At 37.1% G+C, this 27,749-nt stretch overlaps 1 protein-coding gene, 1 long non-coding RNA gene and 1 pseudogene across 2 annotated transcripts; 2 read left to right on the top strand and 1 right to left on the bottom strand.

The window, feature by feature from the left end:
- Positions 1-467: 467 nt before the first annotated feature.
- On the top strand, positions 468-1,910 carry LOC133835500 (opsin Rh3). The gene has a single exon (XM_062265466.1). The coding sequence runs from the start codon at positions 512-514 to the stop codon at positions 1,655-1,657; it is 1,146 nt and encodes a 381-aa protein (XP_062121450.1). The 5' UTR covers positions 468-511; the 3' UTR covers positions 1,658-1,910.
- Positions 1,911-5,513: 3,603 nt separating this feature from the next.
- Positions 5,514-6,917, bottom strand: LOC133837966 (traB domain-containing protein-like; annotated as a pseudogene).
- Positions 6,918-8,194: 1,277 nt separating this feature from the next.
- LOC133837686 (uncharacterized) lies at positions 8,195-8,945 on the top strand. The gene is made up of 2 exons (XR_009893848.1): positions 8,195-8,549; positions 8,607-8,945. It is a non-coding gene; the product is annotated as an uncharacterized LOC133837686 (long non-coding RNA).
- Positions 8,946-27,749: the final 18,804 nt, after the last annotated feature.

Raw genomic sequence — 27,749 nt, 5'->3', positions numbered from 1 at the left:
ATATATTAATATATATAGTATGTTTGTAGAATACATTTTTCTAAAGAACAATTAAATGCCATCGTTAAATTCATTTACTAATTCTTACTTTCAAAATAAAGTTAAAGTAATTTCTTATAAAGAGAAATAAATAAAATAGGGAAATAAATGACATCATTGACTTTGCTGAGCAAATAGATTAACCAAAGCAAAGTTGGAGGCCAAGTGACATATGACTATCAATTAAGGGGCTTACGACTAGTCAAGAAAGTTCGTCGCAAAGAGGAATCCGATTGCCGTTTGCCAATTGTCGATTGATGAGTACTGATTGCTGATTGCAGATGCAAGAAAATCAATGCGAAACGTTGAGTTCAGCGAATTCGGTTAAGGGATTAGGCCAATCCACGGGCTGTAATCCACAACTGCTGATGCAGATATGCAACTAATCCAATTCTGGCCGAGCATATAAAATCCAGCCCGGGCCAACTGTGATTTTGTCTTGGCCAACGACCGGGCCAGCAAAGTGCTTGTCATGGAGTACAACATAAGTGGCTTGGTGTCGAATGTGTCGACTGCGCTGCGGCCAGAGGCGCGCCTGGCAGCCGAGTCCAGGCTGCTGGGCTGGAATGTGCCGCCAGAGGAGCTGCGTCACATACCCGAGCACTGGCTCACGTATCCAGAGCCGCCCGAATCGATGAACTATCTGCTGGGCACACTCTACATATTCTTCTCGCTGATGTCGCTGATTGGCAACGGTCTGGTCATCTGGGTATTCTCGGCAGCCAAGTCGCTGCGCACGCCCTCCAACATACTGGTCATTAATCTGGCCATCTGTGACTTCCTCATGATGTCCAAGACACCAATCTTCATCTACAACAGCTTTAATCAGGGCTTCGCCTTGGGCAACCTCGGCTGCCAGATCTATGGCATCATCGGCTCCTACACAGGCATTGGAGCGGGCGCCACGAACGCATTTATCGCCTACGATCGCTACAACGTGATCACGCGGCCCATGGAGGGCAAGATGACGCATGGCAAGGCCATTGCCATGATCATCTTCATCTACATGTATGCCACGCCCTTTGTGGTCGCCTGCTACACCGAGACTTGGGGTCGCTTTGTGCCCGAGGGTTATTTGACGTCCTGCAGCTTTGACTATCTGACCGATAACTTTGACACCCGCATGTTTGTGGCCGTCATATTCTTCTTCAGCTTCGTCTGCCCCACCACCATGATCCTGTACTATTACAGCCAGATTGTGGGCCACGTCTTCAGCCACGAGAAGGCGCTGCGGGACCAGGCCAAGAAGATGAACGTCGAATCGTTGCGCTCCAATGTGGACAAGAACAAGGAGACGGCCGAGATAAGGATTGCCAAGGCAGCGATTACCATCTGCTTCCTCTTCTTTGTGTCCTGGACGCCGTATGGCGTCATGTCCTTAATTGGCGCCTTTGGGGACAAGAGTCTGCTGACTCCGGGTGCGACAATGATCCCGGCCTGCACCTGTAAAATGGTAGCCTGCATAGATCCTTTCGTGTATGCCATCAGTCATCCCAGATACCGCTTGGAGCTACAGAAGCGATGTCCTTGGCTCGCCATCAGTGAGAAGAATCCCGAGTCCACCTCGGTGGCTTCCACGGCAACCACACAGGAGCCACAGCAGACGACGGCGGCGTAACCTGTCCCAAAAGGATTTAACTGAGAATTCCGATAACGATACACGCACTGAAAACGTAATATAAAATGCCAGGACTAAAGCTATAACAAGAACTCAACAACAAAAACAAAAAAAAGGAAAACAAAAAGCAGAGAACAAGATTCTCATACATATACATATATTTGATAATTATGATTTGTAGTAATTTCGTTTTGTCTGTTATCCAATAAAGCAAATAGTGAATTATTGCAAGCAATGAATGGAAAAAGTGAAATTTAAGCTCTGTGTTGTCAGTCAGTCAGAGAAGAGTCAGAAAGGGAGAGGGAGAGAAGAAACTAGCGAAGCACAGAATACGTGAATGCCAAAAACGTTGTGCTAGTTTCTTAGGCAGGGCGCAACACTTCTGCACACAATCCACATAGTCCACTAAGCCTGCTCTCTTGCTCTCTCGCGAGAGAGAAAGACAGAGCTTTCGCTCACTGGAACACGCGTGCGCAGTGCGCACTACGCAGTGGGCGCGAGGAATGTTGTGGCATTGGCACACACACATATGGAACCCAACACACTGAAAGTAATAGTAGAAATGTAGGTGAAGTAAACGCGTGTCCCGCACGTCTCAGTCGCAAACTTGGCATCCACATGGATTGATAAGCGACTTGGCTCATCTTTAATGCATAAGCCATGCGTTCCACACATATTCAAGGCAACTCAACTCTACTCGACACGACTCGACGCACATTCATCACTTCTCTTACGCTGTAAATCATGCGCTGCACTTGCGTTCCACATGGCATCCACACACAAATGTTGGCCACTGAAGACGCCTAGATTTCGTCTGCAGCATCCACATGGCCCACTGCCCACTTCTGGGCATTTTTAGAATTTTTATTTTCAGCCAATGTTGTTTGCGAAAGTGTTGCGCCGTCTGTTAGTGTGGCGCCTCATTATTATTGTTGTTACTTTTCTTTTCCTTTCGTTTCGTTTCGTTTGTTTTTTTTTTTTAATAGCCTGTCGCCTCTCTGCGACTTCGTGTTGCACAGTCATTGCCAGCAGCGCCTTTCCTGACTCGCTTTGTGGCAGACCCAAAACCGCACACAGACAGCAGCAGTCGTAGCGGCAGCGGCAGCAGCAGCAAATGGCAAGTGGCAAGTGGCGCAGACCGTAAACCAAAATCGTCCGCAGCCACCGACACTGGCAACGGCAAAAACGAAGCAAAATTAATGAAAATCACCCACGCACGCACACACACACACACACACATACTCGAAGAGCGAGAGAGACAAAGAAAGACAATTAAAATGGCAGCCACAAACGTCCTTGCGGTGCACGCCAACTGAGTGACTGCCACCAAGCAGCAGGAGTAGGAGCAGGAGCAGGAGCCAACAGCCAGACCTGCCACATTTGTCTTCCACGAATTTCACTTTCGCACTCATTAATTAAGATAATTAGGCCTTTTCGACGCCTTCAAAGTTCAACGTGTGCAACAAACGAAGGCCTTTTTTCGAAGGACATCCCCTCTGACGACGTCGACCGCGACAGCGACGCCACGTATTTAGTGACAGTTCAAAGCTCAGATCAGCTCAGCTCAACTCAACTCAGAGTTCGGAATAGTCTTGGACCTGCAATTTGCACTGCTCACGTGAAGCCCACTTGAAGCCTTTAATGAGTGGCTGTGCCTCACTGTTGTCCTTCTTAAGACTGACTGCAGCACATGCCACCTTCACCCCTTTTCACCACCCTTCTGCTTTTGGCTTGCGTGCAGCACAAGAAGCCTCACATTTTCATAGCTTTCATGTGCATTGCGAAGCCATACTTAAAAATTCGCACATAAATTAAAAAAAAACAAATCTAAAATCCACAGTGGAATGCAAAAATATTGTACACATGCAAAAACCATTCAAGGATTATTATTTATTTATTCATTTTTGTTATTAGATACGCTGATGTAGTCTTCATCGCTTGGATTACTTTAAGTCCAATTTAAAAATCGGATTACACTGAAAAACCAAGTTTCTAAAATCAAGAACATTCGTCTTAAAATATGTGTTTTTTAATTAAGACTGCTTTAAGTACAAATTCTTAAAACGAAAAACATTAGTCTGAAGAATGCCAAATTCTCATAATAAGACTCTATCAAAATTCATATAATGATATCTATTTGTTTTTTTTTTTATCTAGTTTTGAGTGTTTTCTTTCATATATCAATTAGTTGAGCTGTCGAGAACCATTTTTCATGCCAGTCTGAGAAGTTCTGCGTCCAAATGCTGCGCGAATCGATGATAACTATTTCGTAAGTAGACCGATTAACATGCAACTGAATAACGTACAACAGAATGCGCCAACAAAATAAAATAAAACTATTAATAAATACTATTTATTAAATAGTAAGAAATGCATTAAAATATAATGTAAAATTTTTTTATATTATAATGAAATGCTTTGGTCTTATTGAAACAAGATTTTTTGGCATTATTAATAAGAACTTGTGTGTTATATAAAGTGTTCTGGAAATCAAGATATGTTTTCTAACTTTAACATTTTCTTGTTCATGTTCTTAACAAATGGCCAAAATTCGTAGTACTAAGATCTTGTTTTTTTTAGTGTAATTTTAATATTTACATTAATATGTACCATAAACATCTATTATGTTAATAATTTTAATTATTAATTATTCTAGGTTAAATTTAAGTATTAATTTATGAATTGCACAACTTTTAGTTCAATTTGTAATTTACAAAATTGAATATATGAAACTCTCGCATAGAAGATTTTTAATTGTAAAAACTCCCTGATCTGTTAATCTGTGTATTTATATTTCTGAGAAAGCTAAGCTAAACAAATTTAATCAATTTTGGAATAAATCATATTCTTGATATTATATTAAATTACAATAATACAATGTGTGGTAAATGAACGAACAAAAATAATAAAAATGTAAACCTTAAATGAAGAAAAGTAATACTTCGAATTATTTAGAATAGTTTAAATTAGTTTGATCAATTATAATTTGCTAAAACTACTGGATGAAACAAATTAAATTTAAATGTTTAGAATAAACAAAATTAATAATAACAAAATTAACTACAAATTTACAAAAATATGGATTTAAATAAATCAAATGATAATAATTAATCAAACATTAAGATTAATGGATTATTTTAAAATAAAGATGTATTATTTTATCCCAATCTTTAAATTGTAAAATTGTAAAATTCCTCAATATAATATGTAACATTTAACACACGGCCATTCTTCCAATGTCGAAGGTCCATCACGTTTTCACTTAATTTTAAACGATACTATCTAAATTTTAGTTTTGTTTTCTACGGAATGAACAACAGTTACATACATGAGAGTCGAGTTGAAGATTATTGGATCTGCTGCACGGGGCAATTCACATTTAGAGTTATGCTAAAGTTATACACTATACAAGTAACAATTGAAGTTATTTTTGAGCTAGAATTAAGCTTGTCGCGAAACCATGTGCATACAATACGGGCGCCTAACTAACTGGTCAAAACACATGACTAATTATTTGCAGGGATCTGTGTGTGATTGTGTATAAATGTAGTGTCAGTTCTAACAACTATGCAGGGACAGGACAGCAATATTAATCAAGTCCGTATGCAATAGAATATGAGTCGAGACCCAAGTATCTAAATGTATATTTGTATGTCTGTACTTTTCAGTAGTATTGTATTGGGTTTTAAAACCAGGAATATGTTGAAATGTCTTTTCTTTTTTCTTTTTTGTTTTGTATCTTGTTTTTGTACACTTGTGTGTTGTGTGTAAACAGGTTTTATCAAAAGCATCAAGTTCGTACAATACTTATAATATGTCAATACCCATTGTGTGGGCGTTTTACTTAAAACGAGAATAAAATCAACAACATTGAAAACATGGTACGATCAACTTAAAAGAATCGCGTCAGCCGTGGTCTCATAATACGAAAGACGCCAAAAGACCGAGACCAATGAGACCGTACTTGAAGGTGTTCTTGCAGACCCGTTGGCCAAGGCTCGCTTGTGGTATTTCGAGTATGGCTGGAATCTTTTCGGGATCTACTTCGCCCCACATTTTTGCAATGCCGTTGGCATGACCAATGCCTACAACGCCAACAACACGTACGGGACGGACCTGATGGGCGCCAGGTGCAGCTTGCGGCAGAGCTGCCAGTTGCAGAGAATGACACAAATATAGATCACGTTCACGCACAAACACATCGGAGAACGCAGGAAATTATTTCTTGCATAAGTTTCTCCAACAAGTTGCTTGCATTCCTCCATATGCTAATGCTATCCGTGAAAAACGCCAGACCAACTTCATGGTCTGCCACAAGGATAAAGCGCGCAGAGCCCGATATAGTGTGATGCGTATTGGACGATCACCGAGATGCAGAATACAGCCCGGCAACTTGTGTATTTCCTCGAAGGCGCGTCGAAATTCACCACCAGGTGCCATGCCCAGGTCCTTGGCAATCTGAGCACTCATTTGTAATAGCAAAATGAAGAAGATGCCATTGATGTAGCCATGAGTCTGAATTATGCCGCGTATCTTGGGTATGTTGATGTTCTTTGCCTCTTCCAGCAATGTTTTCTCATCAAGTTTCAATATGTGTACACGCGATGGACATAGCTCAACCATGACCACATCTGGACGGACATTGCGAATGACAAAAGACACATCATCTTGTGATTCCTCACTGAAGTGTGCCGTGCCCACAAGGTAGACTTTGCTGCCAAACGGGGTATTCAATAGTGTAACAGTCGATTTTTGATCAAATTCCTCCAGAGTATCATAGATGACTCTCGCGTTTGGTTTGTGGGTGATCGCTAACTGTTGCGGTCTCCGCTAGCTGCAAATTTGTCACCATCGGCTGCTGCGGATGCTTCGGCTATAGATATATCCAGTTTTTGCTTGCTAGTTTGCAGAAGTGATTCTGCCTTGCGTCGACGTTTATCCACAGTATTATCCACAGCTTTATTGGGTGATTTTCTGAGTATATTCTTAACTTTTTCGACTGCCTCGTCGTTATCTTCACTTGAGAGACTTTCGATCAGTACAACCTTTTTCTCTAGGTCCTCCACTTTAATAGAGTTTTCGTTAATTTCTATAATTGACAAATTGGGATTATCGGTCTTAAATATTGTCTTGTTGGCCAGCTGAGACTTTGGGTCCACTTCCTCCTGCGAGGTATTCGTATCAGTGCTCTCGGATTGTATCAACAACATGCTGGCGTTAATCGCTGCTGTATTATTTGTTTGTGCTAATAGGAATTAAGAGATGCATCAGTTTCGCTGCCGTTGCCATTCGAATAATAAATTACTATGTCAATTTGTTAAAGAAACTTAAAGACAAGGTAAATTTAGTAAGGGGCTGTCCATATATTACGTAATCACGTTTTCTGCGATTTTTGACCCCTCCCCTGGTAATCAAAAATAATCAATTGATGAACACCTAACAATGATTACGTAATCACAAAAATAAAAATATGAAAATTTGTTCTTTTAATCGTTATTTTCAAAAGGAGATTCCAGCCAATCTTTAATATTTTTATTATTGCAAGTCTACATCTCCTCGTCAAGCCATTCGAGGTCTTCACATCCTTCGTATGACTGAATTACTAGGCATTCTCCCTATCGCCGTCCAGCCACACGATAAAGGGGTTTCTTTGATTTCCAATCGAAGCTTACAGCTACATTTATAAGAAATATTGCATTCGGTACCTTCGACAGAGTAATCGGCGCTAAACTAATTTTTGAATAAATACATTTAACAACAAAATTTTTATAAAATGATTACGTAATCATTGTCCAAGACCCCTCCCTCCCCATGTAATCAAACATAATCATTTCCATGACCCCTCCCACCCCCTAAGTGATTACGTAATATATGGACAGCCCTAACACATTAAATGTTTGTTTAGTTAGTTATTGTTAAGTGCAATCTAAAATTTAAAATCAATACAAATGTGCGAATGAAGAGAGCAACAATTTGTATTATTTCATACAGTCAACGAAATACAAAATAAACAAAAATTTAACAAATTTAACAAAAAGTCACGTTTACAGCATTGTCATGATTGATTTGAAAAGATTTAATAACTATAAGACATTAAACTTGTAATATGCTGTTTAGACTGAGGTTCATCATATGTTAATTTCTGTTAAGTAGAATCTACCCGGTAGAATCTACCGCATCATTCCATAAGCGTATGTGTGTAAGAGAGGAACAGCTAATGGAGCTGCATCAAAAGTGGCACCGTATTTTGGCTAATATTTTGGTATATTTATCGAAAAAAGAGCGATATTGATGGAAATAGCTAATTAGTTCACTTGTAACTTTTGGCGTCCTAAAATTATTTCAAATTGTTTTGAAATCAAAATAAATAGACGGGGGTATATAAAATGTTTCAACTTAATCTAAAGACATCAATTTGGCCACTTTGTATGGAATATGAAATTGCAGAGCGAGTTAGTTATTATGATGTAAAACGCAATGAAATAGAGGTATTTGATGAATAATAAAACAAAATGCATATAATTTCTGAAATTACTCATTTTTGGTTAATTTGTTTCTAGTGCTTTTGATATTGTTCTTCTTCTTGCCTTTACTTTGTTTACTTACCCCTAAACAGCGTTTTGCGTGATGCAGTTTTAGTGTAAGCACTAGCATCATAGAATTGCATCATTGAAGCAGATGCACTTGGTATAAATATAATGTAAAATGTTAAAAACGAATATCGCATTGTCACAAGGGCAACTTTTTAAAATCGAAGTTTGATTATCGAATGTGTCAAAGTGTGAAAGAATAAGTTGGCAGGGCCGATAAATAGGGAATTCGATAAAAGCCAACAATATTGAATGTGGCAACTGTGGTGATAAAAGACAAAGAATTAAAAACAATTCAACCAGTAACTATACCCTTTTTTTTACTGAAATTAAAAATTAAAAAAATTTGTATCTTATAGGTATGTCGCGTGCCTTCGCAATTGAAATGACTTCTTTAAAAGCATCTGTTGTCTGCCTTCAGGAATGCATTGTGAGGGCGCAGGTGCTCCTTGCCAATATTGTCACTACTCAGAATGTCAACAAGCATCATGAGAATATAGAAGGTTGCCTTACTACGGTTAAGTTGGCATTGGATATTGTGCGCTTACATCTTCTGAAACTTAAAGATATCAATCGTCTTTTTCTGGATATGAAGCTGAATTATTTGCGTCGCTCCAATAGAAATTAATACATAATTTCAGTTAAAAATATGTATCAAATACCCTGCACATAAATATTAAATGTGTTTTACTAATTCATTTCTCGTTTTTACAATTGCCAATAGATTTGAATGTCAAAAATGGAGTCGAAATCAAAAGTTTGATTAATTGATCGTTGGTGCAATCTAAAATTTAAAATCAATTCAAATGAAGAAAGAAACAATTTGAAGTATTTCATAAAGTCAACGTAATTGATAAGAAAGAAAGTAAATATAATTGAGTTGACTCCTCAAATGTATTCGATGAATTCTCGCTGCTTTGTGCCACGTTGCAAGGCCTAAATAATGGGCTGCATAGCGTCTATGGTAGTTATCTTGTGGAAGGGAGTCAGCGGCAATGTTATCTCGTTGGCTGTGCGTGGCATCATTGCGTATACGCCCGCTGGTCCCTCGTTAATTGCAATGCTTGTCATTTGCCTGTCAATTTGCATTTAAATTACAAAATTTAAACGCTTCATTCTTGTGTTTTGTGCTACGTTGTTTTCTACTGCGTGCGATAGTCAAGAGTATCCTGTTACTTTACGACCGCCAGGAGAGCCGCAGGAGACTGTCGACGGAGCATTTGTCATAGCTGAAAGGGAGAGAGAGAGAGAGACAAGTCATTGACGATGCCATAGACACTTCACTCTGTGACGTATGTCCTTTAATGCCACGCCCCCATTCATTCACAACAGCCCGAGACAGGCTTAACCCAATCTTTTTGTTCATGTTGCTGCGTGGCTAATTCACAATAAGCATCAGCATGGCCAGGGTCGGAAAACGTTTTTGGCTAATTTTGTTGCAAATTGCTGGGCTGTAAAAAACAACAGCAACAACAACAACAATAAACAAAAAAGTAAAAACAGAGAGAGAGAAACGAAATTGCCGTGTTGTGCCATGGCCCATGCTTCATGGTTGACCTCGAACTTTGTTCTCTGACGCGAACGCGCATCTCTCTCGCATTTGCCGTTTAATTAAAGCGACGCCCACTTTCCACTTGCCACCCATCATCAGCATCAGCATGAACGATGAGGAGGCAGGAGGCAGGAGGTCGCCACCCAAAGCTCGAGCTCTTCTTGCCCATCCTGTGCGTGTTGACCTTATTATGTTAACTTTGTGTGCAGTGCATAAACTGTGATAAAAATCGCATATTCTACGCAGAGTTGCGCGCTGCTTTGCCCCTTTTTAAATGTCTATAATTTATGTTGGCCGTTAAACTCCTGCTCGGCTTGGCTTGGCTTAACTTGGCCTCGCTTTAGCGATTTCGTATAGCTTACAACAATTTGATGGCATATAATTATTAGTTCGTATAATTTATGGCTTCATTTTGGCTTACAAAGTCCAAGTCCGAGTCCCCTTTGCACTTTGCACTTCGCACTTTCCACTAAGTACGGAGTACACACACAGAGTTCAGCTGCTGATTTATAACTAATTTAGCCTGGCACTTTTATGTGAGCTATCAAAAAGTGCTGCAGCTGCTTTGGATTTTAATAAACAGCATAAGCAGCAGCTTCAAACTGTCTTTGACAACAGCAAAAGAGTCGAAGCCAGCCAGCAAAAAGAAATAATTTCGCCCGCATGAAAATAATTGCCATTGCCTCAAAGCAAAACCAGGTCGTGGCCTATTGCTCAATTTTTGTGGCTCAAAGTGACACCAACTGCATTGCAGTCTGAGCGCGTCAAAAACTATTTTACTTGCGAATTTGCATTTTGTTGTTAGTTTGTGTGTGTGTGTGTGTGTGTCAACAAGACAATAGGCCAAAGTGTCGGCCTGTCTAAGGCAGTCATTTGGCTGTTGGCCAACAAACGCATCCATTCGTTTTGCAACCCGAAAGGACAACCAAGTAAATTTGACTTTAAAGTTTAAAGTCACTCGAGGCCTTAAAATAAATGCAAACTATGCACATTAAATATGACCAGTTTGTGTTGTTGCTGTTGTGTTGTTGCTGTTGCTTTGTAGTAAATCACATTAACTGGAACTTCAGTTTCAGGACAATATGATGAGACTTGCTCCTAATTTATGCGCCTAATTGACTCAAAGTAAAATTTGCTCTCCAGCTCGGGGAGAATGTTCAACTTTCATTTACGTAATAGAACAAGGAGTCTCAACTTTGAGGCCTCGATAAATTTAGCAGAAAATAAACAAGTGCTCTTAACTTATGCAAATGGTACATTTTAACACTTGATTATTTTTCTTTATTTTTCGAACTAACTTTTTAGCATTTAATTAAAATGATACAAATACTGCAGAGTACTTGAACTTTTCACATGTTAAAGATAACTTTACTACACGAAGCTGTTGAAAACATAGTTTTTTTTTCGAGTTGCATATTATGATAGTGAAGCACAATTTCAAAATATAACAGCTGCAACTCAATTTACGCCAAAGTTTAGGAGACAAAACATTTCAAATGAATTAAGTTCTAAATTGTTTCACCGTTTAGACTGTGGGTAATATTGAAAATTTCAGTTACCGGATCATTCTATAAGCGGCTAGGTGTAAGAGAGGGACCAAAGTAGAAATATACAAGTAAATAGAGAGAGGAATATGATCGTTTCAGACGGAATAGCGTAGTATGATGCTAGAACGGAAATGAGTTGAGTCAACTAATGAATCATAAATTAAATTTAAATAAACTTATACTTTTCGAATGCCCTGAATTAATTTATTAAATTGCTCCCTTTTCATCTTCCTGCCTGAGTTTGTTGACTTTGAACCCCTAAACAGCTGTTCGCGTTATGTGACTTTGGTCTAAAAACTTGCATCATAGAACCGCATCGTTGAAGCAGATTAGCTGACTAATCGAATCGTATAAAAAATAATAATTTGTTTAATATAATAACAGAAAGGTGCAGTTACATATTTACGCTACGTGAAAACGTTTCTATCAATTGCATTTCACAGCCCAAATATAAATCGATTATATCAAACGATTATGCGATCCATTTGAGATGTCTCTATAATTATTGTGTCTTTTCAACTTAATCCTTACAATGCTGTAAGCATGACTATTAGCTCAAATATATACATATATAAAAGTATTTTATTTTATATTTATATATCATCATATAATATCGAACGACTATGCGATCAATTTGAGATTTTTCTATAATTATTATGTCTTTTCAAATTAATCCTTACAATTCTGTAAACATGACTTTGAGTTCAAATATATGAAAAGTATTTTTAGAGATAATTAATTTGAGCTTACATCTTGTAATTTGCTGTTTAGACTGAGCTGCAACATTGAAACCGCCAAGACGATCAATTTGTTGTTGCTTATTATGATAAAAGACGGAAAAAAAACGGAAAGAAGTAGAGCCATTTGATGAATAATAAACAAAATAGAGCTGGAGATCTATCGATAGTCTGCGCCATCGATAATGCTTGATAGTTTCCATAAACTTTCAAGTATCGACGATAGTAAGGAAAAACTATCTTCGATAATTGTCGATAGTGCGGTAAAAAAAATAATTTAATTAGTTTTTGAAATAATAAATATTTATTTAAAGTATGAGAGTATGAAATTGGATTTCCAATCTTTATCTGAAAATAATATGATTTTTTATTTTTTAGGTTTACCTTAACTGCTATTTATATATTTATGTCAACTAATAATTTTATACGCCTATTTGAAATTTGTCCTGCTTTGCAGAAGACCCTATCCGACTCTACGGAGGTTGCAGGTATACAAAGATACCTGAAAAAATATCGACCATTATCGACGATAGCGATTGACCACTATCGATAGTGCGCGCTGCTATCCAGAGCGTGTCAATAGTGGCCAACCATCGATAGTCCCGATAGTGCCATCGATAGTTCTCCACCTCTACTGCATCTTTGAAGCAGATGCACTTGGTACAAATAGAGTATAAGATGCTAAAAACGAATACTAGTGAATATTGCATGTCACAAGGGCAACTTTTTAAAATCGTAGTTTCATTATCGAATAGTGATAAAGTGTTATGGAATAAGTTAGCACGACCGATAAATAGAGAATTCGATAGAAGCCAACAGTATTGAATGTGACAATTGTGGTGATCAAAGATGAAGAGGAATTCAAAACAATTCCAACCAGTAACTATAAAATTTTTTAATTCCTGAAATCATATAAAAATGTTCAAATTTTATCTTATAGGTACTATTTTTCTCGACCTAATGCCAAATTGACATACCTAAGAGCTTTTTATCCAAGAATGTGTTGTCCGCCTTAAGCAACAACTTCATTACTCCTTTTTTACACTCGTCAATAGCTTCGACTGTCAAATATGGAGTCGAAATCAACAGACTGATTAATTCATTGTTAATATCGATGGTTTGCATCTCTACTTAAATAATTTAAGAAAACTGAGAAATCCAAATGTATCGCAACTTGCCATTGAGGTTTTATAGCATTATGATTGTATTGTTGTGCTCTGAAATTAGCATTTCTGTAATTCTTTTTGAAATGCATTAGCTGCATTATGTGATGCACTCAGCGTGGTGTACATGATGCAGGCTGATTGCCTCTTTGGACAGACGTATGTATATGTATGTGTGTGGCAGATCGCTCATACGCCACGTTGTATTTATTTGTTCGTCGCTTTTTCAATGGCTGCACAACTGGAAAAGTGAAACTCGTTAGTGATGGTCGTAAAAATCAAACGACTCCACTGCAGCATCGTTTGCCCTTCCCTCTTCGCCACTTTAGCACCTCGCTGTCTCGCTGCTGCCACGCCCACTGCGAGCTTGTTAGGCACAGACGGAGGAGTACAGTGCTTTGGCCGTGTTGACGTTGTTAAAAGTTGTCCTTGGGGCGGCAGTTTTACGAGCTCAAGTTGTAGTCGAGCAGTGCTGTGGCAGTAGTAGTTGCCATTTGCTGCTTGTTAGCAGTTGGCTGTTGGCTGTTGGCAGTTAGCAGTTGTCAGAGTTTCAGTTGACAATGCTGGCAGCTGCATTAGGCAAACATCAAGGCTTGTTACATTCCATCCATGCAAACCAGAAAGAGAGATGAACTTTTCAATGCGGGTGTGCAGGTCGCTCGTATCGAATCGAATCGAATTGAGTTGAGTTGACTCTGCCTCTGACTCTGACTCTCACTCTAGTGGCTCTTTGATTTCATTCGTGTCATGTTCTACGTAAAATCATTTCGATTGCGTTTTCGATTTCAAGTTCAGGTTGTTATAACAATTTTAAGCTTCGAAGCTTGACAAACTTTTATTGCTTTCTCTCTCACTCGCACTCGCTCTCGCCTTCATTTTCGTTTTCGTTTGCTTGGGAATTGCCCCCAAGCACTTTTCAATTTTCTGTGAGTTGCAATTTCAAAATTTGTTATATTTTAAGCGTCTTGTTATAGTTTGCACTCAAATCCCAAACACAAAAAAAAAGTTATTTTCTCCGGCAAGCTTTTTGGGGAATTTGCTTTTGTTGTCTTGAGTATGAATTTCATTCGTAGACAAAAATCGAGGCTAATATGAAATTGATTTGTTATGCCGCAAACTTGCCCCCAGCGATTTCAAATGAAAATCCTACGAAACCAGACAATAATTTAATAATATATTGTAACAAAAACTCTGAACCATTTGGTTATGTTGTCAATAAACAAATATGAAACTATATTAGTTTAACGAGTTACGCTTCCAATTCAAGTGCTTCTAAAGAATCGCCCAAAGAAGTCTATGAATGGATGAAACATAACAAAAATCATTATTTTTGTATTATTTTTAAAAAATAACCAAATCTTTTTATATTTATTGTACATTCTATTTTATATATATTGCACTCCTACGGAGAAATACAATAGAAAATGTACTATAAACATTTTGCAATAATCGGTTTAAAGTAAAAAGAAAACACGATCCAAAAATACAATGCACAGAACACAAAAATCAATATGCTGCATTGCATTGGAAGGCGATAAACGACAAGAAAAATGTGTCGCTGAAAACTCCGACAAAATTCGACTGGTACAAACATATCCTGAGACACACACACACAACACACACGGCTGACACTGTGCATATGCTTGGCAAGTGTTGCTAACGTCTAGCAGAAACAATTTATTTTTATCTGTCTATGTATAAAATTAAAATTTGCATATATCCATGGCATAAATGCGGGCTGACTAACGCTCAGATTGTCAGTCTAGGAGGGCAAAGTCAAAGCCGGATTCATCATCAGACATCTCGTCTCTGCGGATGTCTCTCAATATCCCAGTTCCAAATAATAGCAATTGTCTCGTTATCGTCTGTTTTATTTATAGCGAATTTTAAAGATAATTTAAGAGTCTGCTCGTATTCAGAGATTTTATACTTTTATTCAAATTAAAGGACTTTGTTACACTTTAATTCCTAAAGTCTTTCACTACTAATGTGTGTGTGAGTGTGTGTGACACCCATTTTGCACACTGCAAGCTGGGCAAACGGGTCGTATGATAACTTCTGATTGCAGACAGACAGCCGCTGGCAGGCAAAAGTCATGGGATTTGCGGTTGTATGTGGGTTTAGAGCGCATTTAAATGATTTCAATAACTAGCCATTTAGAATCATTAGCTAAGCCAGGAGACACTCAAGTGGGGCTTTCGTTTTAGCCTGCGCCACAAGTCAGACACATTGAAAGGCAGGCAGTAAGTCTTCCAAACGGATCCGCTGTCATTGAAATGATAAAGCCATTTTGACAAAGGCACAAAAAGCGCACAAGCGCACAAATGGACGAATGGACAAATGGATAGGCGGACAAGTTGAGACGCGAAAAAATCCCAGCAGCAGTGCAACATGTCTGGCGATAACGAAAATCCTCCGCCACACACCGCAAAGAGCCTTGACATATCAACAAATGTTGCTGCCACAGAAGACGCTGACGCTGCTGCTGCTTCCGCTTCTGCTCTTCTGCGAGGCAGCCACACGCCTGTCAATGCCGCCGCAAAAAGGGACAAGAGGATAACAATCGAAGCGGTCCCATACAGACGCTAAGGCTAAGCAGCCTCAGCCTCAGCCTTTAGAAAATATCCCCAGCAGCTCCGACCAAATGCAAATCACTCGGACGCGAACGTGCCTAGTGCTTGGAGAACTGGTCGGTAACCCGTTTTTTCGGTTGGGTCTCCGCTTTCCCATTGAAAGCCAAGGCACGTTGATTCTGGAGAGCAGACTAAATTTATTGTTAACGTATCTCATGCAAATTGAATCCTTTCAGCCAACACTGAGTGCTCTCTTCGAGTTGTTTTGTTGTCTGTGTCACATTGCTCGCACTTTCGTTTAACTCCCCAAACACGGACAGTTTATTCTTAATAAGCCCTCTTTTTCGTTATTGTTTATCTGCTCTCTGTGATTCCTAAATTATACCCATTATGACCACCTTGGAATTTGTAATGCGATGAGGATGAGCCAAATAATTTGTACTAGATAGTGCAGCTGATTGCGCCACTTTGGCTTAGATAATTATAACAAATTTCAGGAGCTTATAAATTTACTCTTGTTATATTTATTTATTTCTTCTTATTTATTAGGAAACTTTTATCATATCCATAGATAACTTGGAAAAATTGAAATCGTAATGTATTGTTCAACAAAATAAATAAAGCATAGAAACTTATTTAATCTTTAACCATTTCGGTCAACATTGCTTTGTAGTCGATTTTGATACCCGCTACCCACAGAGTATTCTAAATTTTTCGCCTGCAGACAGAACAAGGCATTTATGGTCCTATAAAGTATATATATTCTTGATCAGCGTCAACAGCCGAGACGATGTAGCCATGTCCGTCTGTCTGTCCGTCCGTAAGAACACCTAGATCTCAGAGACTATAAGACATAGAAATATAAATTTTTTCCCAAAAGGTATTATGTTTCATATTTGTACCACGCCCACTTCCGCCCCCGCAAATCGAATGAATATCAAAGGTAATATTGATGCTAGAGTCACAAGTTGGTACATACAATACGGTCAATTACAGTCTTTATCATTCCTGAATGCTTGGTTGAGATCAGTTTCAAAATGTCGAAGTTATTAAAGAACAAGTTAGAAAGCTACAGTCGAGTGTGCTCGACTGTGAGATACCCACTACCCATTTTGAATAAAAGCAAAATATTGTATAAATATTATTGCAAAATATAATAATCTTAAAATATTAAAAAAAATGCATGTGTTCTCGATCGGAATTTGAACTCGAGCACCACCGATCGGGACTCGAATTCGCACACCACAATTACTATAGCAATTATTGTATACCATTTATCATTAAACAAAAAAAAACATGTTATACCCTGACCGGGGTCGAACCCGAGCAACACAAGATGTTGAGCTTGCACTCTACCACCAGAGCTATAGCATTGCCTATGAAGCCTGTATGCATACAGATACATATATAGGCGAGTATGTACATATATACGTATACGCATACATACAATACATATGTACATAGCAGGCGTTTTTGCCCATACAAAAGTATTTCATTAATAACTTTCACAATTTTTATCTGATCGCAACCAAATTTTCATAGATTACGAATACTGTAGTCATTATTGTATATACCGAAAACATCGCAACACTAGCTTAAAAATTAGGCTTGTTATTCGATTTGTTTGATTTGCGGGGGCGGAAGTGGGCGTGGCAAAAATTTGAAACAAACTTGATCTGTGTGCAAACATAACAAATGCTATCGAAAAAATTTTAGCACTCTCATAGTCTCTGAGATCTAGGTGTTCATACGGACAGACGCACAGACGGACATGGCATCGTCTCGGCTGTTGAACCTGATCAAGAATATATATACTTTATAGGGTCGGAGAAGCCTCCTACCTGTTACATACATTTCCTGCCGGCATAAAGTTATAATACCCTTCTACCCTATGGTAACGCTGCAAATTCTGCAAGCTCGAATAAATCGCGAGGCGAATAAATCGCGAGCGAATAAAAATGTCCCTTATTTTAAGTTGCTTGAGGAAAATGTTTGCAAACACAACTTATGTTATATTTTTAAAATATTTTGAGTAATATAATTGAAGTATTATTAAATAACCAAGGTTTTTGCATATGAACTTGTTTTCAAAAATCATTTAAATAATAAATATAAAACAAATTTGTGTGGAAAACTGAGTGCGTCTAACCCAAATGTAGTGTATTATGTATGTTCATATATTATGTACTAAATACACAATTTAGTTCCTACGCTATTGTGCAAGCTCGAATAAATCGCGGGGCGAAAAAATCGCGGCACGAATAAATCGCAGCGGCACCGGCGCGAATAAATCGCGGGGCGTATAACGGACGGACATGGCTAGATCGTCTCGAATGTTGATGCTGATCAAGAATATATATGGGCAATTCCCTGATGTCGAATGCGACATTTGTACGCTTTAAAACTAAAAAAAACATGTGCCAAGACATTATTTTAATTTTGAGCAATTGTTCGTTTTGAAGAAAGTTGCAAAAATGTTGCGCATTCGAACGCGACAAAAACTTAAGTTACTTTTTCAAAAACCAGTTCAAGCACTAATTTCAGCGAAACTTAATAAAAGATTTTAATGTGTGTTAAATAGTGTATTTGATTTGACTTAAAAATATTTAGTAGTTGTTTTTTAAATTAAATTTTAATCACTGTCGCACGCGACATGCCGCACCCGACATTTTTTCCATCATACTTTTTATGCAGTTTTTTTATACTTTTTAGGTAAATTAGAAGAGCATATGAAGCATTTTCATAGTTTTTTAATATATTCAATATATATTTTTATCTTCAACAGAAATTTCATACTTAAAAAGATAACTTCAACAAAGTTTAACAAAAAGTAATATATTCATATTATGTACATGAGAAACATAATTACCTAACTTAAATTACATCTTTAATGTCACAAATATTTTTTTTATGAATATGCTGTTCTAGTAGATTTCGTTTGTTGGCCATTGCAGCCAAACAAATTCATCTGGTTTACACCCGGTATACTGTGCACATCCTTTCATTGTTTATCTAACTTAATGCCAAGGTTTCAATTAGCGAGGTTTCAGGTGACATGAAATTTATGTTGTTTTCTGAATATAAAAAGAGAATGCATCATCTATATTAAAAAAAATAATTTAACGAAAAACAAAAAAAAAAATATTTGTTTACCAAACTTTCAAAAATTCTTAAAAATGAAGTTATGCTTATATTCAACCCAATTTTATTTTATTATATTTGGTAGCAAAATATGTGTTTGGACACAATTTTGCATGCTCAATGGACAAAAGCTGTAGATGCACTCATAACAAATGCTGTTTTTCACTGTCGTATGCGATAAAAATAGAAGCTGATAAGCCGAAAAGAAATTTACCGTTATTAGCTATTGCATCATTTAATTTATATATTTTGTATATTCCTTGGATATTAAACTACGAGTATCAATGCATACTGACTCTCTTTAAAGAAATGAATCAAAACAAAACTTGCAGTAGAAATGTTCAAAACAGAACTTTTGCTCATCTTCGCCTTTGTATTGAAATATTTCAAAATGTGCCAGGACTAAATGGAAAAATCGCTTATATTAGTTAAATTATATATTTTCCCTAATAACAAATGTGAAGAAAACATACTTCTATAGACTTTGAATTTTTTGGCGGCGGTTGCAGTTTCTAGAGAATTGCCCATATACTTTATAAGGTCGGAGATGCCTCCTTCTGCCTGTTACATGCATTTCCTGCCGGCACAAAGTTATAATACCCTTATACCCTATGGGTAGCGGGTATAAAAATCACTTTAATATAGTTTTACAAAAAAATTGTGCAAATGATAGGCAAACGTGACGGAATATAATTTTGGCCATCAATAAAAAAAAACAAAATAAGACTGAATTGGGTCACATTTTCGTTGACAATGATATTATGCTTATGGGCTCGCAAGTTGTGCGGTTATCAATCTCGTTTGATTGAAAATACGCATTATCTGATTAAACGCTGCCAACACAAGAGTCGTTGCATACGGAAAAGTTAGAGAGGAGCGTGAAAGAGACCGGGAAAATTAACATTTTGTGTTGTCGGTGCCCAAGCAAGGGGCAACAAAGAGACAGTGTATACAAAATATAACAGTTGTTGCTGTTGTTGTTGTTGGTCAAATGACCCAAAAGGCAATTTTAATGACAGCAGCGATTGAATTAAATTATCAATCTATGGGGAGGCCCATACAAGGGTCAATTCCCCCCTATCCCTCCCGCCGCAGCACACAACACACAACAAAAAAGGCAGCGCAATCAAATTGATTGTATTTGCTTTGACACCAACATCCACAAACGACGGTCAACGTCCACGGTCATGAATTGGGCTTTGTTCCACAAAAGTTGGCAAGGGGCGTGAGAGGGAAGGGAGGAGGAGGGATAGACCCCCATTTTGACTTAAATACGGTTTTTGGCTCGTTAAGTGTAACTAACAAGTTTCCATTGCCTTGGCCATTTTTAGACGTCCTTGCTTATTGTTTGTTTTGCTTTTCCCTCTCAACTTTGAATGCCACACCTAAAATATTGTGGGGCATATTACCCTGCTTGGGGTTTCATTCACAGATTCTTGCCCTTGTTTCAGATGTTAACAATTTGTGTTGAATATTCGAAGGTGAAGCACGGCGAGAGTGTTGCAAATTCGACAACATAATTGTGCCACGTATAGCGCATTCAATATGTCGCCTATGACCTGTTGAATCTGAACAGTCATGCAACCCATAACCCAACTCAAACTCGTCCGAACACTCGGCCTGATCACGAACAATTCGCGCTGGTAGCCTTTTTCGAGTGTGGGGACGAAATAAAAATAATAAAATGCATACACAATAAATAAATAAAAGCATAAAATAATCATGTCACGTGCGAATTGATTGAATTTCTTTTGACGCCATTTTGTTCCGAGCGGAAAGGAAAGGAGAAAGCAGCTCAGTTTGTCCGCTCCACTCCGCCACTCCCTCTACCCCGAAGTGTATGGCAAATGTTGCTTTTATTTGCCCCATCCTCGTTGTCCCATCCTTGTCATTTCATTTAATAGCCGCAGACAAAAGGTATTTAATTTAATGCTCACCACTTGGCCAGGTAATTTGAGCTATGAGCACTTGCTACACTCGCCGAAAACTCACAGCGATTCAGCTTTGTCTCCAACTTTTGCTCATTGCGTGTCCCAAAACCAAAAAACAAAAATGCAGTCGATTCGAAAAGACAAGAATGCCAATATTCATGCCGAGCACAATGTGAGCAATCAACAAAAACCGCGGCTTAGATCGTGACAAAAAAGCCAAAATCCTCAGACCACGTGTGTGTCCATCCAGCTTATGGCATTAAACCATTTTTTTTGTCATAAAACAAAAAGAGATTTTTATGTCGCATTGACGGCAACTCAACTAGCTTATACTTGCACCAATAAAGAGCACAAAACGTGACCATTTAAGGAAAGGTTCTGAATATTAGAGTTCTTGGGTAAGGAAAATATCACAATGATGTTATTAAATAATTATGAGAAGGATAAATTTTAAAAAGTCACAATAACGCAAAACTAAGAAAAGAAACTCCAAAAATTATTTAGTTTTTAAATCCAATTAAGTAAAGGATCTCAAAAATTATTTAGATTTGAAATGCACTTACATTAATATAATTATCTTTGGGGTTAATAACAAGTGTTTAAAGTAATAAAAAAAATCGTTGAAAAATAAATGTATTACTAAACCATAACTTCGAATTAAGTAAATTAATTTCACGTTGAGTTATTTCTAACTCTTCTTCAAGCTAGATATTCTTTCCATTTCTTAGCAATAAATAACCTCAGAGATTTGTGAGGACGGGTATAAAATACTAGCAGCGTTTCACACGCACGAGACGAGCATTTTTCAAACGAATTTCGAAATTATCGTTTTTATGCTTCCGTTCCGAGAAATCTGCCCAAAAAATTGCCAACAAAATTGTTCAAGTTCGCGTGCACATAAAAGCCAACACTTTTGATATCCCCAACCCAGTCTTTGTCCCATTTTCAGCTCGAGTCCCCCTCTCGCTGTCGTAATCCCCATCCCCATCCCAATGGCAGTTCAAAGCCAAATTCTCGGTTCTGCTGTCCAATTCGGCTCATTCTATGGCTTCGCACAGCCATTGTTATTGTTTCACTTGCAATGAAGGTGTCATCATATTTTTTCAATTTCATGCTGATTTTTTGTGTGTCTGTCTTTCATAGTTTTTTTTTTTTTTGTCTTCCATTGAAAAATATGTGCAAATGGAAGCAGTTTTCGCAGTTCAGTCTTGATTGGGCATAAATACTCTATCCGGAATTCAAATAGTCATTTCAAGAACTTAGATTATATTTGATTGAAATCTTAGAAGTTAAGTAAAGTAAATATTATTATTATTCGACTATTTTAGATGAATTATTATATTTCATGATCAAAACTAAACCAATATTGAAGTATTCGGCGAATAGAAATATAATTTCAAAATATTATTTACTCATTCTTTTGAATATTGAAATTGCTAAAATAAGAGAGCAATTAAATCACAATCTTCGATTCGAGTTCCTACAGTAAACTGGTCTAGAGGACTCCGATGGCATTCCACAAGCTGAGAGAAAAGTCAGCAGAAATATGAACGCGTGTTTGTTGAAGAAAAATGCTTGCTTCACTCGATGGGCCAATGTGCGGCGAGAAAAGAGGAAACTCGCAAATGTCCGATGCTGTTGCTGATAGAGAAAGTCTCTATCCACACACACATACTCCTACACACACACACACATACACGTATAGGAAGACTGAAGACGAAGCGCAAAACAGGAGCACTTGCAGTGAAAGCACGAAAAACTCGTTACAAAAACCGTTAGTTTTTCAATTATGGCGCGTAGATTAGTATTTGAAAGCAGTGCAGTTAGATGTATGCGAGTGTGTGTTCGGGTGTGTGAGTGAGTGTTGGCGCCTGTGTGTGCCAGTGAGTGTGCGTAAATCTGCCGCAGAGAGCCATTATTGAATTTTTGCCGACTGCAATGCCACTGCCCATTGGCTGAAGGTGATGGCAAAAAACTTTCTGACAGCAGCACAATAACTCTGAATAAGAGGAACGTGCAACGCAGCCGTTGCGTGGCATGAACAGGGGCAGGGGAATGGGCGGGGGCAGGAGGAATGGCAAAACTTTGCAGGCTGCAATTTACCATTCAAGTTGGGCTTACGCTTCAGTCCGGGGCCATTTACCAAGTTAGAAGAGTTTATGCCAATGAGTCAGCCTGTGACGAGCGCCAACGAGCACCGTGCTAATTTAACAATCGTTACGCATACGCCCTGATGTGCGGCCGTGGTATCCATTGAAAACTCAAACGTTTGCAATGTTGCAGCTACCCAAACGAGAAATACTTGTGTGTTATCATTGATTTCGAGTGAAAGCAAAATCAAAGCATGATTTCGCATGAACAAAAAATTGGCTAAGAGTAATACACAAAAACAAAAAACATAACGTTCGCTAAAGATATTTTAAAAAATAGTAAATCAGATAAGTCATAAATAGAAACAGCACAAAATACATCACCTAATTGATTTTGAAGTAGTTATAAACTAAGAATATAATTAAAAAACAAGTAAAAACGATATATATAATATGAACCAAATGTTGTTGATTCATAATAATGTATAACCGCAACTTATAGATTAAAACACGATATTGATTGTTTACGAAAAGGTTTTACAATGCCTATAGTTTGGAAATATGACATTATAATTTCATTCATATTTTGTTATTATACATTAAATAAAATATTTTGAAACATTAACTTTTAAATATTTAAAATTTTCTACAGAAATTGATATATGTGTTCTTAAGAAGAATGTAAAAATATATAAAATATGTAAAATATAAATGAATTTTATATTTTCCCTTCATTTGACTAATAAAAAAGTAGAGTTCTTTTACAAAAATTAAATTTATTAGGTATTCAATAATTCGTAACCGTATTACTTATTATAAAACAATTACGTACATTAAATTTATTTCCAAAATTTATGCAGCATTACACTTATTATTAAACTTACACTTGCTCATATTGTTATACACTAAATGGATATCATTTCTCCCTCATTTAAACTCATTAACTATGAATAATACAAATAATATTAAATATGAATGTACATGTATACCAATTGTATAATATAATAAACAAATATAAATTCAAAATAATAATAAGAACTTTAAGATTCTATAGCCTAGGTTTGAAATGTACTATACACATGTACTGAATTTATAATTTATTGACAAACTAAAACTATTTTAAAATAAATTTCTGTATTTATAAGATGCCTTTAAAAATGTTTAATATTTTAACTAAAACACAAAAATTATTAAGTGCAAGATACCAGTTAATTTCATACATAAATCAACTTTTAAAATAAAAAAGGAAAATAAAGCTAGGAAAATTTAATTCGACAATGTGACAGCCATGAACATCAAAATTCGAAATGGTTGATAAAATGCTAAAAACGTTAAAAATCTGTGGAGTTCAGTAGCACTGCTGAAATTTTCAAGCAGTCAGCGAAATCAATTTCGCTAGCGATTTTTGTGACACTCCTGTGTATACATATGTAAAATGATGATGTAAAATTAAATTTCATATTTCCTGATTTTTTGAAAATACTCAAAAATAATTAACCATCTCATAAATTTATTGTTATTTATAACTTTTCTTTAATGATGTTAATTAAATCTAGTCGCATATAAAAATATGCAATAAATGAAGAAAACATTGCATATAGCACTTCAGCACTTTTGCTGTTATAAAATCCATAGAAATAAAGGATTGCATCCAGTCGCACTCTCTTTATGGTGTTTTTGTATTTTAGTTTTATGGACCACACTATGCAGTTGCTGCCACAGGATTCCAAGACGCTGTTTCTGCTGGAGTCTCTGTCGCCATCGGAATCAGAGTCATAGTAACGCCATTTTATTGTTCATTGAACGGACTTACGTGTGAACTAGTAGGCGACAACAACTTATGCCATTTCCGTTTCCTACGACCTGAGCTGAGCTGAGCTGCACCGAAAGGAGAAAGCAGCAAGTGCGGAAGGAGCAACGAAAAGGAGCAAGAAGCGAAGCGAAACGTAACGAAACGAAACGGAATACAATTGTGAGGTCATGTATGTGACAAACAATAAAGACGATAACTTAGTGTGCGCTGCTCTTATGGCAAAAGCGACACAGGGAGAGAGTGAGTGAGAGAAAGAGAGGGGGAGAGAGCGAAGTTGTAAAGCGCACAAGGCACAACAACAGCAGCTGCAGGGCGGAAACGGAAATGCCTGCGATGTAGGTGTAGTTGTGGCGTAAACTTATCACGTGTGCCTGTGTGGGTGAGTGTGCGTTGCTTTTGTGCGTGTGCGTGTCTGTTTGTGTTTGTGTGTGATTACTTTAAAAATAAAATTAAGTTTTTCGTGCGCTTTTCCCGCAAAATATTTCAAAAGCAAAGTTTATTTTGTTGAATGAAAATACGGTTGCCGTCGTCATAAGCTTTGGCTTTTGTATAGGTGCGGCAACAAAACCAACAACAACAACACTCTTCTGGTGAGGCAGCTGCATGCTGCTAGTTGCCAGTTGCCAGTTGCCAGTTGCAAGTAGCTGGAGACTTGGCCCAAAGTTTTGTTTGCCCTGACACTTAAAAAGTCGTAAAATGCACATTCAGCGTAAAAACCACAGTTTGAAATTATGGCCTCACTGCATACAGTACTATAGTACTCCCGCCTTCTCCCTTCTCCATTCTACCCCCCTCTTTCTTCTCTCTTTACGGTCTGCCTCTTGTGTGTATCATATTTTCTAGTTTGAAGTTAGACACGCGGCTTTTATCTTTAATGCATGCTACGTGCACTTTTCTACTTTATTCTCGCCAAACTATCGCGGGTTTTGCTTTCAAGTGAACTGCTCTCTACAATGTTGTAGTATTATTTATTATCTGGAGCGAAAGTGCTGTCAACAATTCAATAAACGAGCGTATTATATTACGATTAAATGTAATTTTTATTTATTTGAATCGTGATCCCCTTTTCTAGCTAATAATACTTAGTACTTATATATATATTTATTTATTTATATATAAATTAAATTTTATGTTAATTTCCTTTTCTAACTAGCTTCAAATATTTTTGTAAAACTTTGTTTTTATATTAATCTGAATTATCATTTAATAAGAATTAAACACATATAAATTATACATACATATATAAATTTTCCAAGTTAAATATTTTATTAATTTAATTATTATTTATTAATTATTATTATTTTTTAATTATTATTATTTCATTAATTAATTAAGTAAGTAATAAATTAAATAGTAGAGGTTCAATATTTTTATAATTGTTTACTAGTTACAAAGGAATTTGTAATACTATTATAACTTGAAATTCTTATTTGAATTTATTAAATTAATAGTTAGCTTAAAATCTAGTCATAAATTTGGACTTTTATTATCCTGCAAATAGAAGTGAATAATAAACAAGTCAAAGTCATCACTAAAGAAATTTATAATGTTAGTTTTGATAATTAATCGTTATTATTACAATTTGAAATGTTCATTTTGAATTTAATAAAATAGTAATTAGTTTTGAATCCCAATTAAATTAATTGTACCATAAATTATTCAAATAGGAGTAAATAATAAACAAATCATACATCAACTGTCCACTGTTTGCCAACTTTGTGAGCAACAGTTGGCAATTAATCATTGAGTAAATTTTGCTGCATCGCTCAACATCTTTTGCCTTTAAAAGAAAACTGAGCACAACAATGGCCATTCAGTAAAGCCAAAGAAAAAACACTTCCGTCCAGAGCAAAGTCAACTTTCAGTTTGCCTGTCAAAACAAGAAAAAACAAGCAGCTGAGGAAAACATATCGAGCAAAGTCGGAGGGAAAACACACCCTCCCCCCTCCCTCACTTCTTTCTCCGTCAATGCAGTAATCAGTTGAGAGTAAAGTTTTCAACTAAAATTTACTTAAAGGTGGAGAAGTTTGCTGACCTGCTTAATTCGCACGCTGGAACTTGTGTTGAACTGTAAAAAAACCAAAACAAAATTACATCGAAATACACAACGAAGCTAATTTTTTGACCGCACCGTGGTCTGAACACTGCTCACCACCTGTTGGATGCCACCCCCAAAGCAACCCCAAAGAACCTCCCACAAAAAAAAAAAACGAAAAACGAAAAGCAAAAAATACCAAAACTTTTTTAATACACAATGTTATTTCAACGTCGGACCATCGTCAGCCATTAGCTGGCATAATACCCGTAAACGTAAAGGAAACTTTGCTTGGCCCCCCGACTAAAGGTGATGGCAAGTCTTTGCCTTGATTGAAAGACCCCCTCCACCTTCCCCTTGCCCAATGCCACTGCCACCTTGTGGCACCACAAACACGCTAAGCAAATGTTTTGACCACAGGATACACCCCGCTTATCGGCAATGTGGTGGCAGTTATTATTATTGCTGCCACTGCCGCTGCTGCTGTCGCTGTTGTTATTGTTGGTATTAGCAGCACATTATTGAAATTATTTATGGATATTGCCCAGCCCATTGTTTTCAGTGGTCGTGGCATTAAGCGAACCCATCCCAACGATAGACAGGTGCTTAAATTTCTGCTTTAATGTGTTTAGCCTGGGCTCTCAGTAATTCTTTGCACACGCTTCGATTACACAGGCTTAATGATCATTTATATCCTCCAAATGGCAACTAATGCCAAGTCGCCTACATTAAAATATTCGAAAGACTTTATTAGAATTAATTGAATTGCTAAACTCCACTCAATTCAAACTTTTGCTATTACAAAATATGCGTAAATTTATTTACCACCAAATCATATTTGAGCCATCGCATTTACTTTCATTTTTCCTAATTTCGAACTAGCTTAAATGCATGAAAACAAATACAATATTGTATACAAG

The sequence above is a fragment of the Drosophila sulfurigaster genome, chromosome 2R (assembly GCF_023558435.1).
Source record: "Drosophila sulfurigaster albostrigata strain 15112-1811.04 chromosome 2R, ASM2355843v2, whole genome shotgun sequence".
Lineage (NCBI taxonomy): Eukaryota > Metazoa > Arthropoda > Insecta > Diptera > Drosophilidae > Drosophila > Drosophila sulfurigaster.
The sequence above is the reverse complement of the archived record's forward strand: the minus strand, read 5'-3'. Positions and strand labels throughout refer to the sequence as shown.

Bases quoted from the DNA above. Each gene is read 5' to 3' on its own strand.
- LOC133835500 (XM_062265466.1), top strand. From the start codon at position 512: ATGGAGTACAACATAAGTGGCTTGGTGTCGAATGTGTCGACTGCGCTG.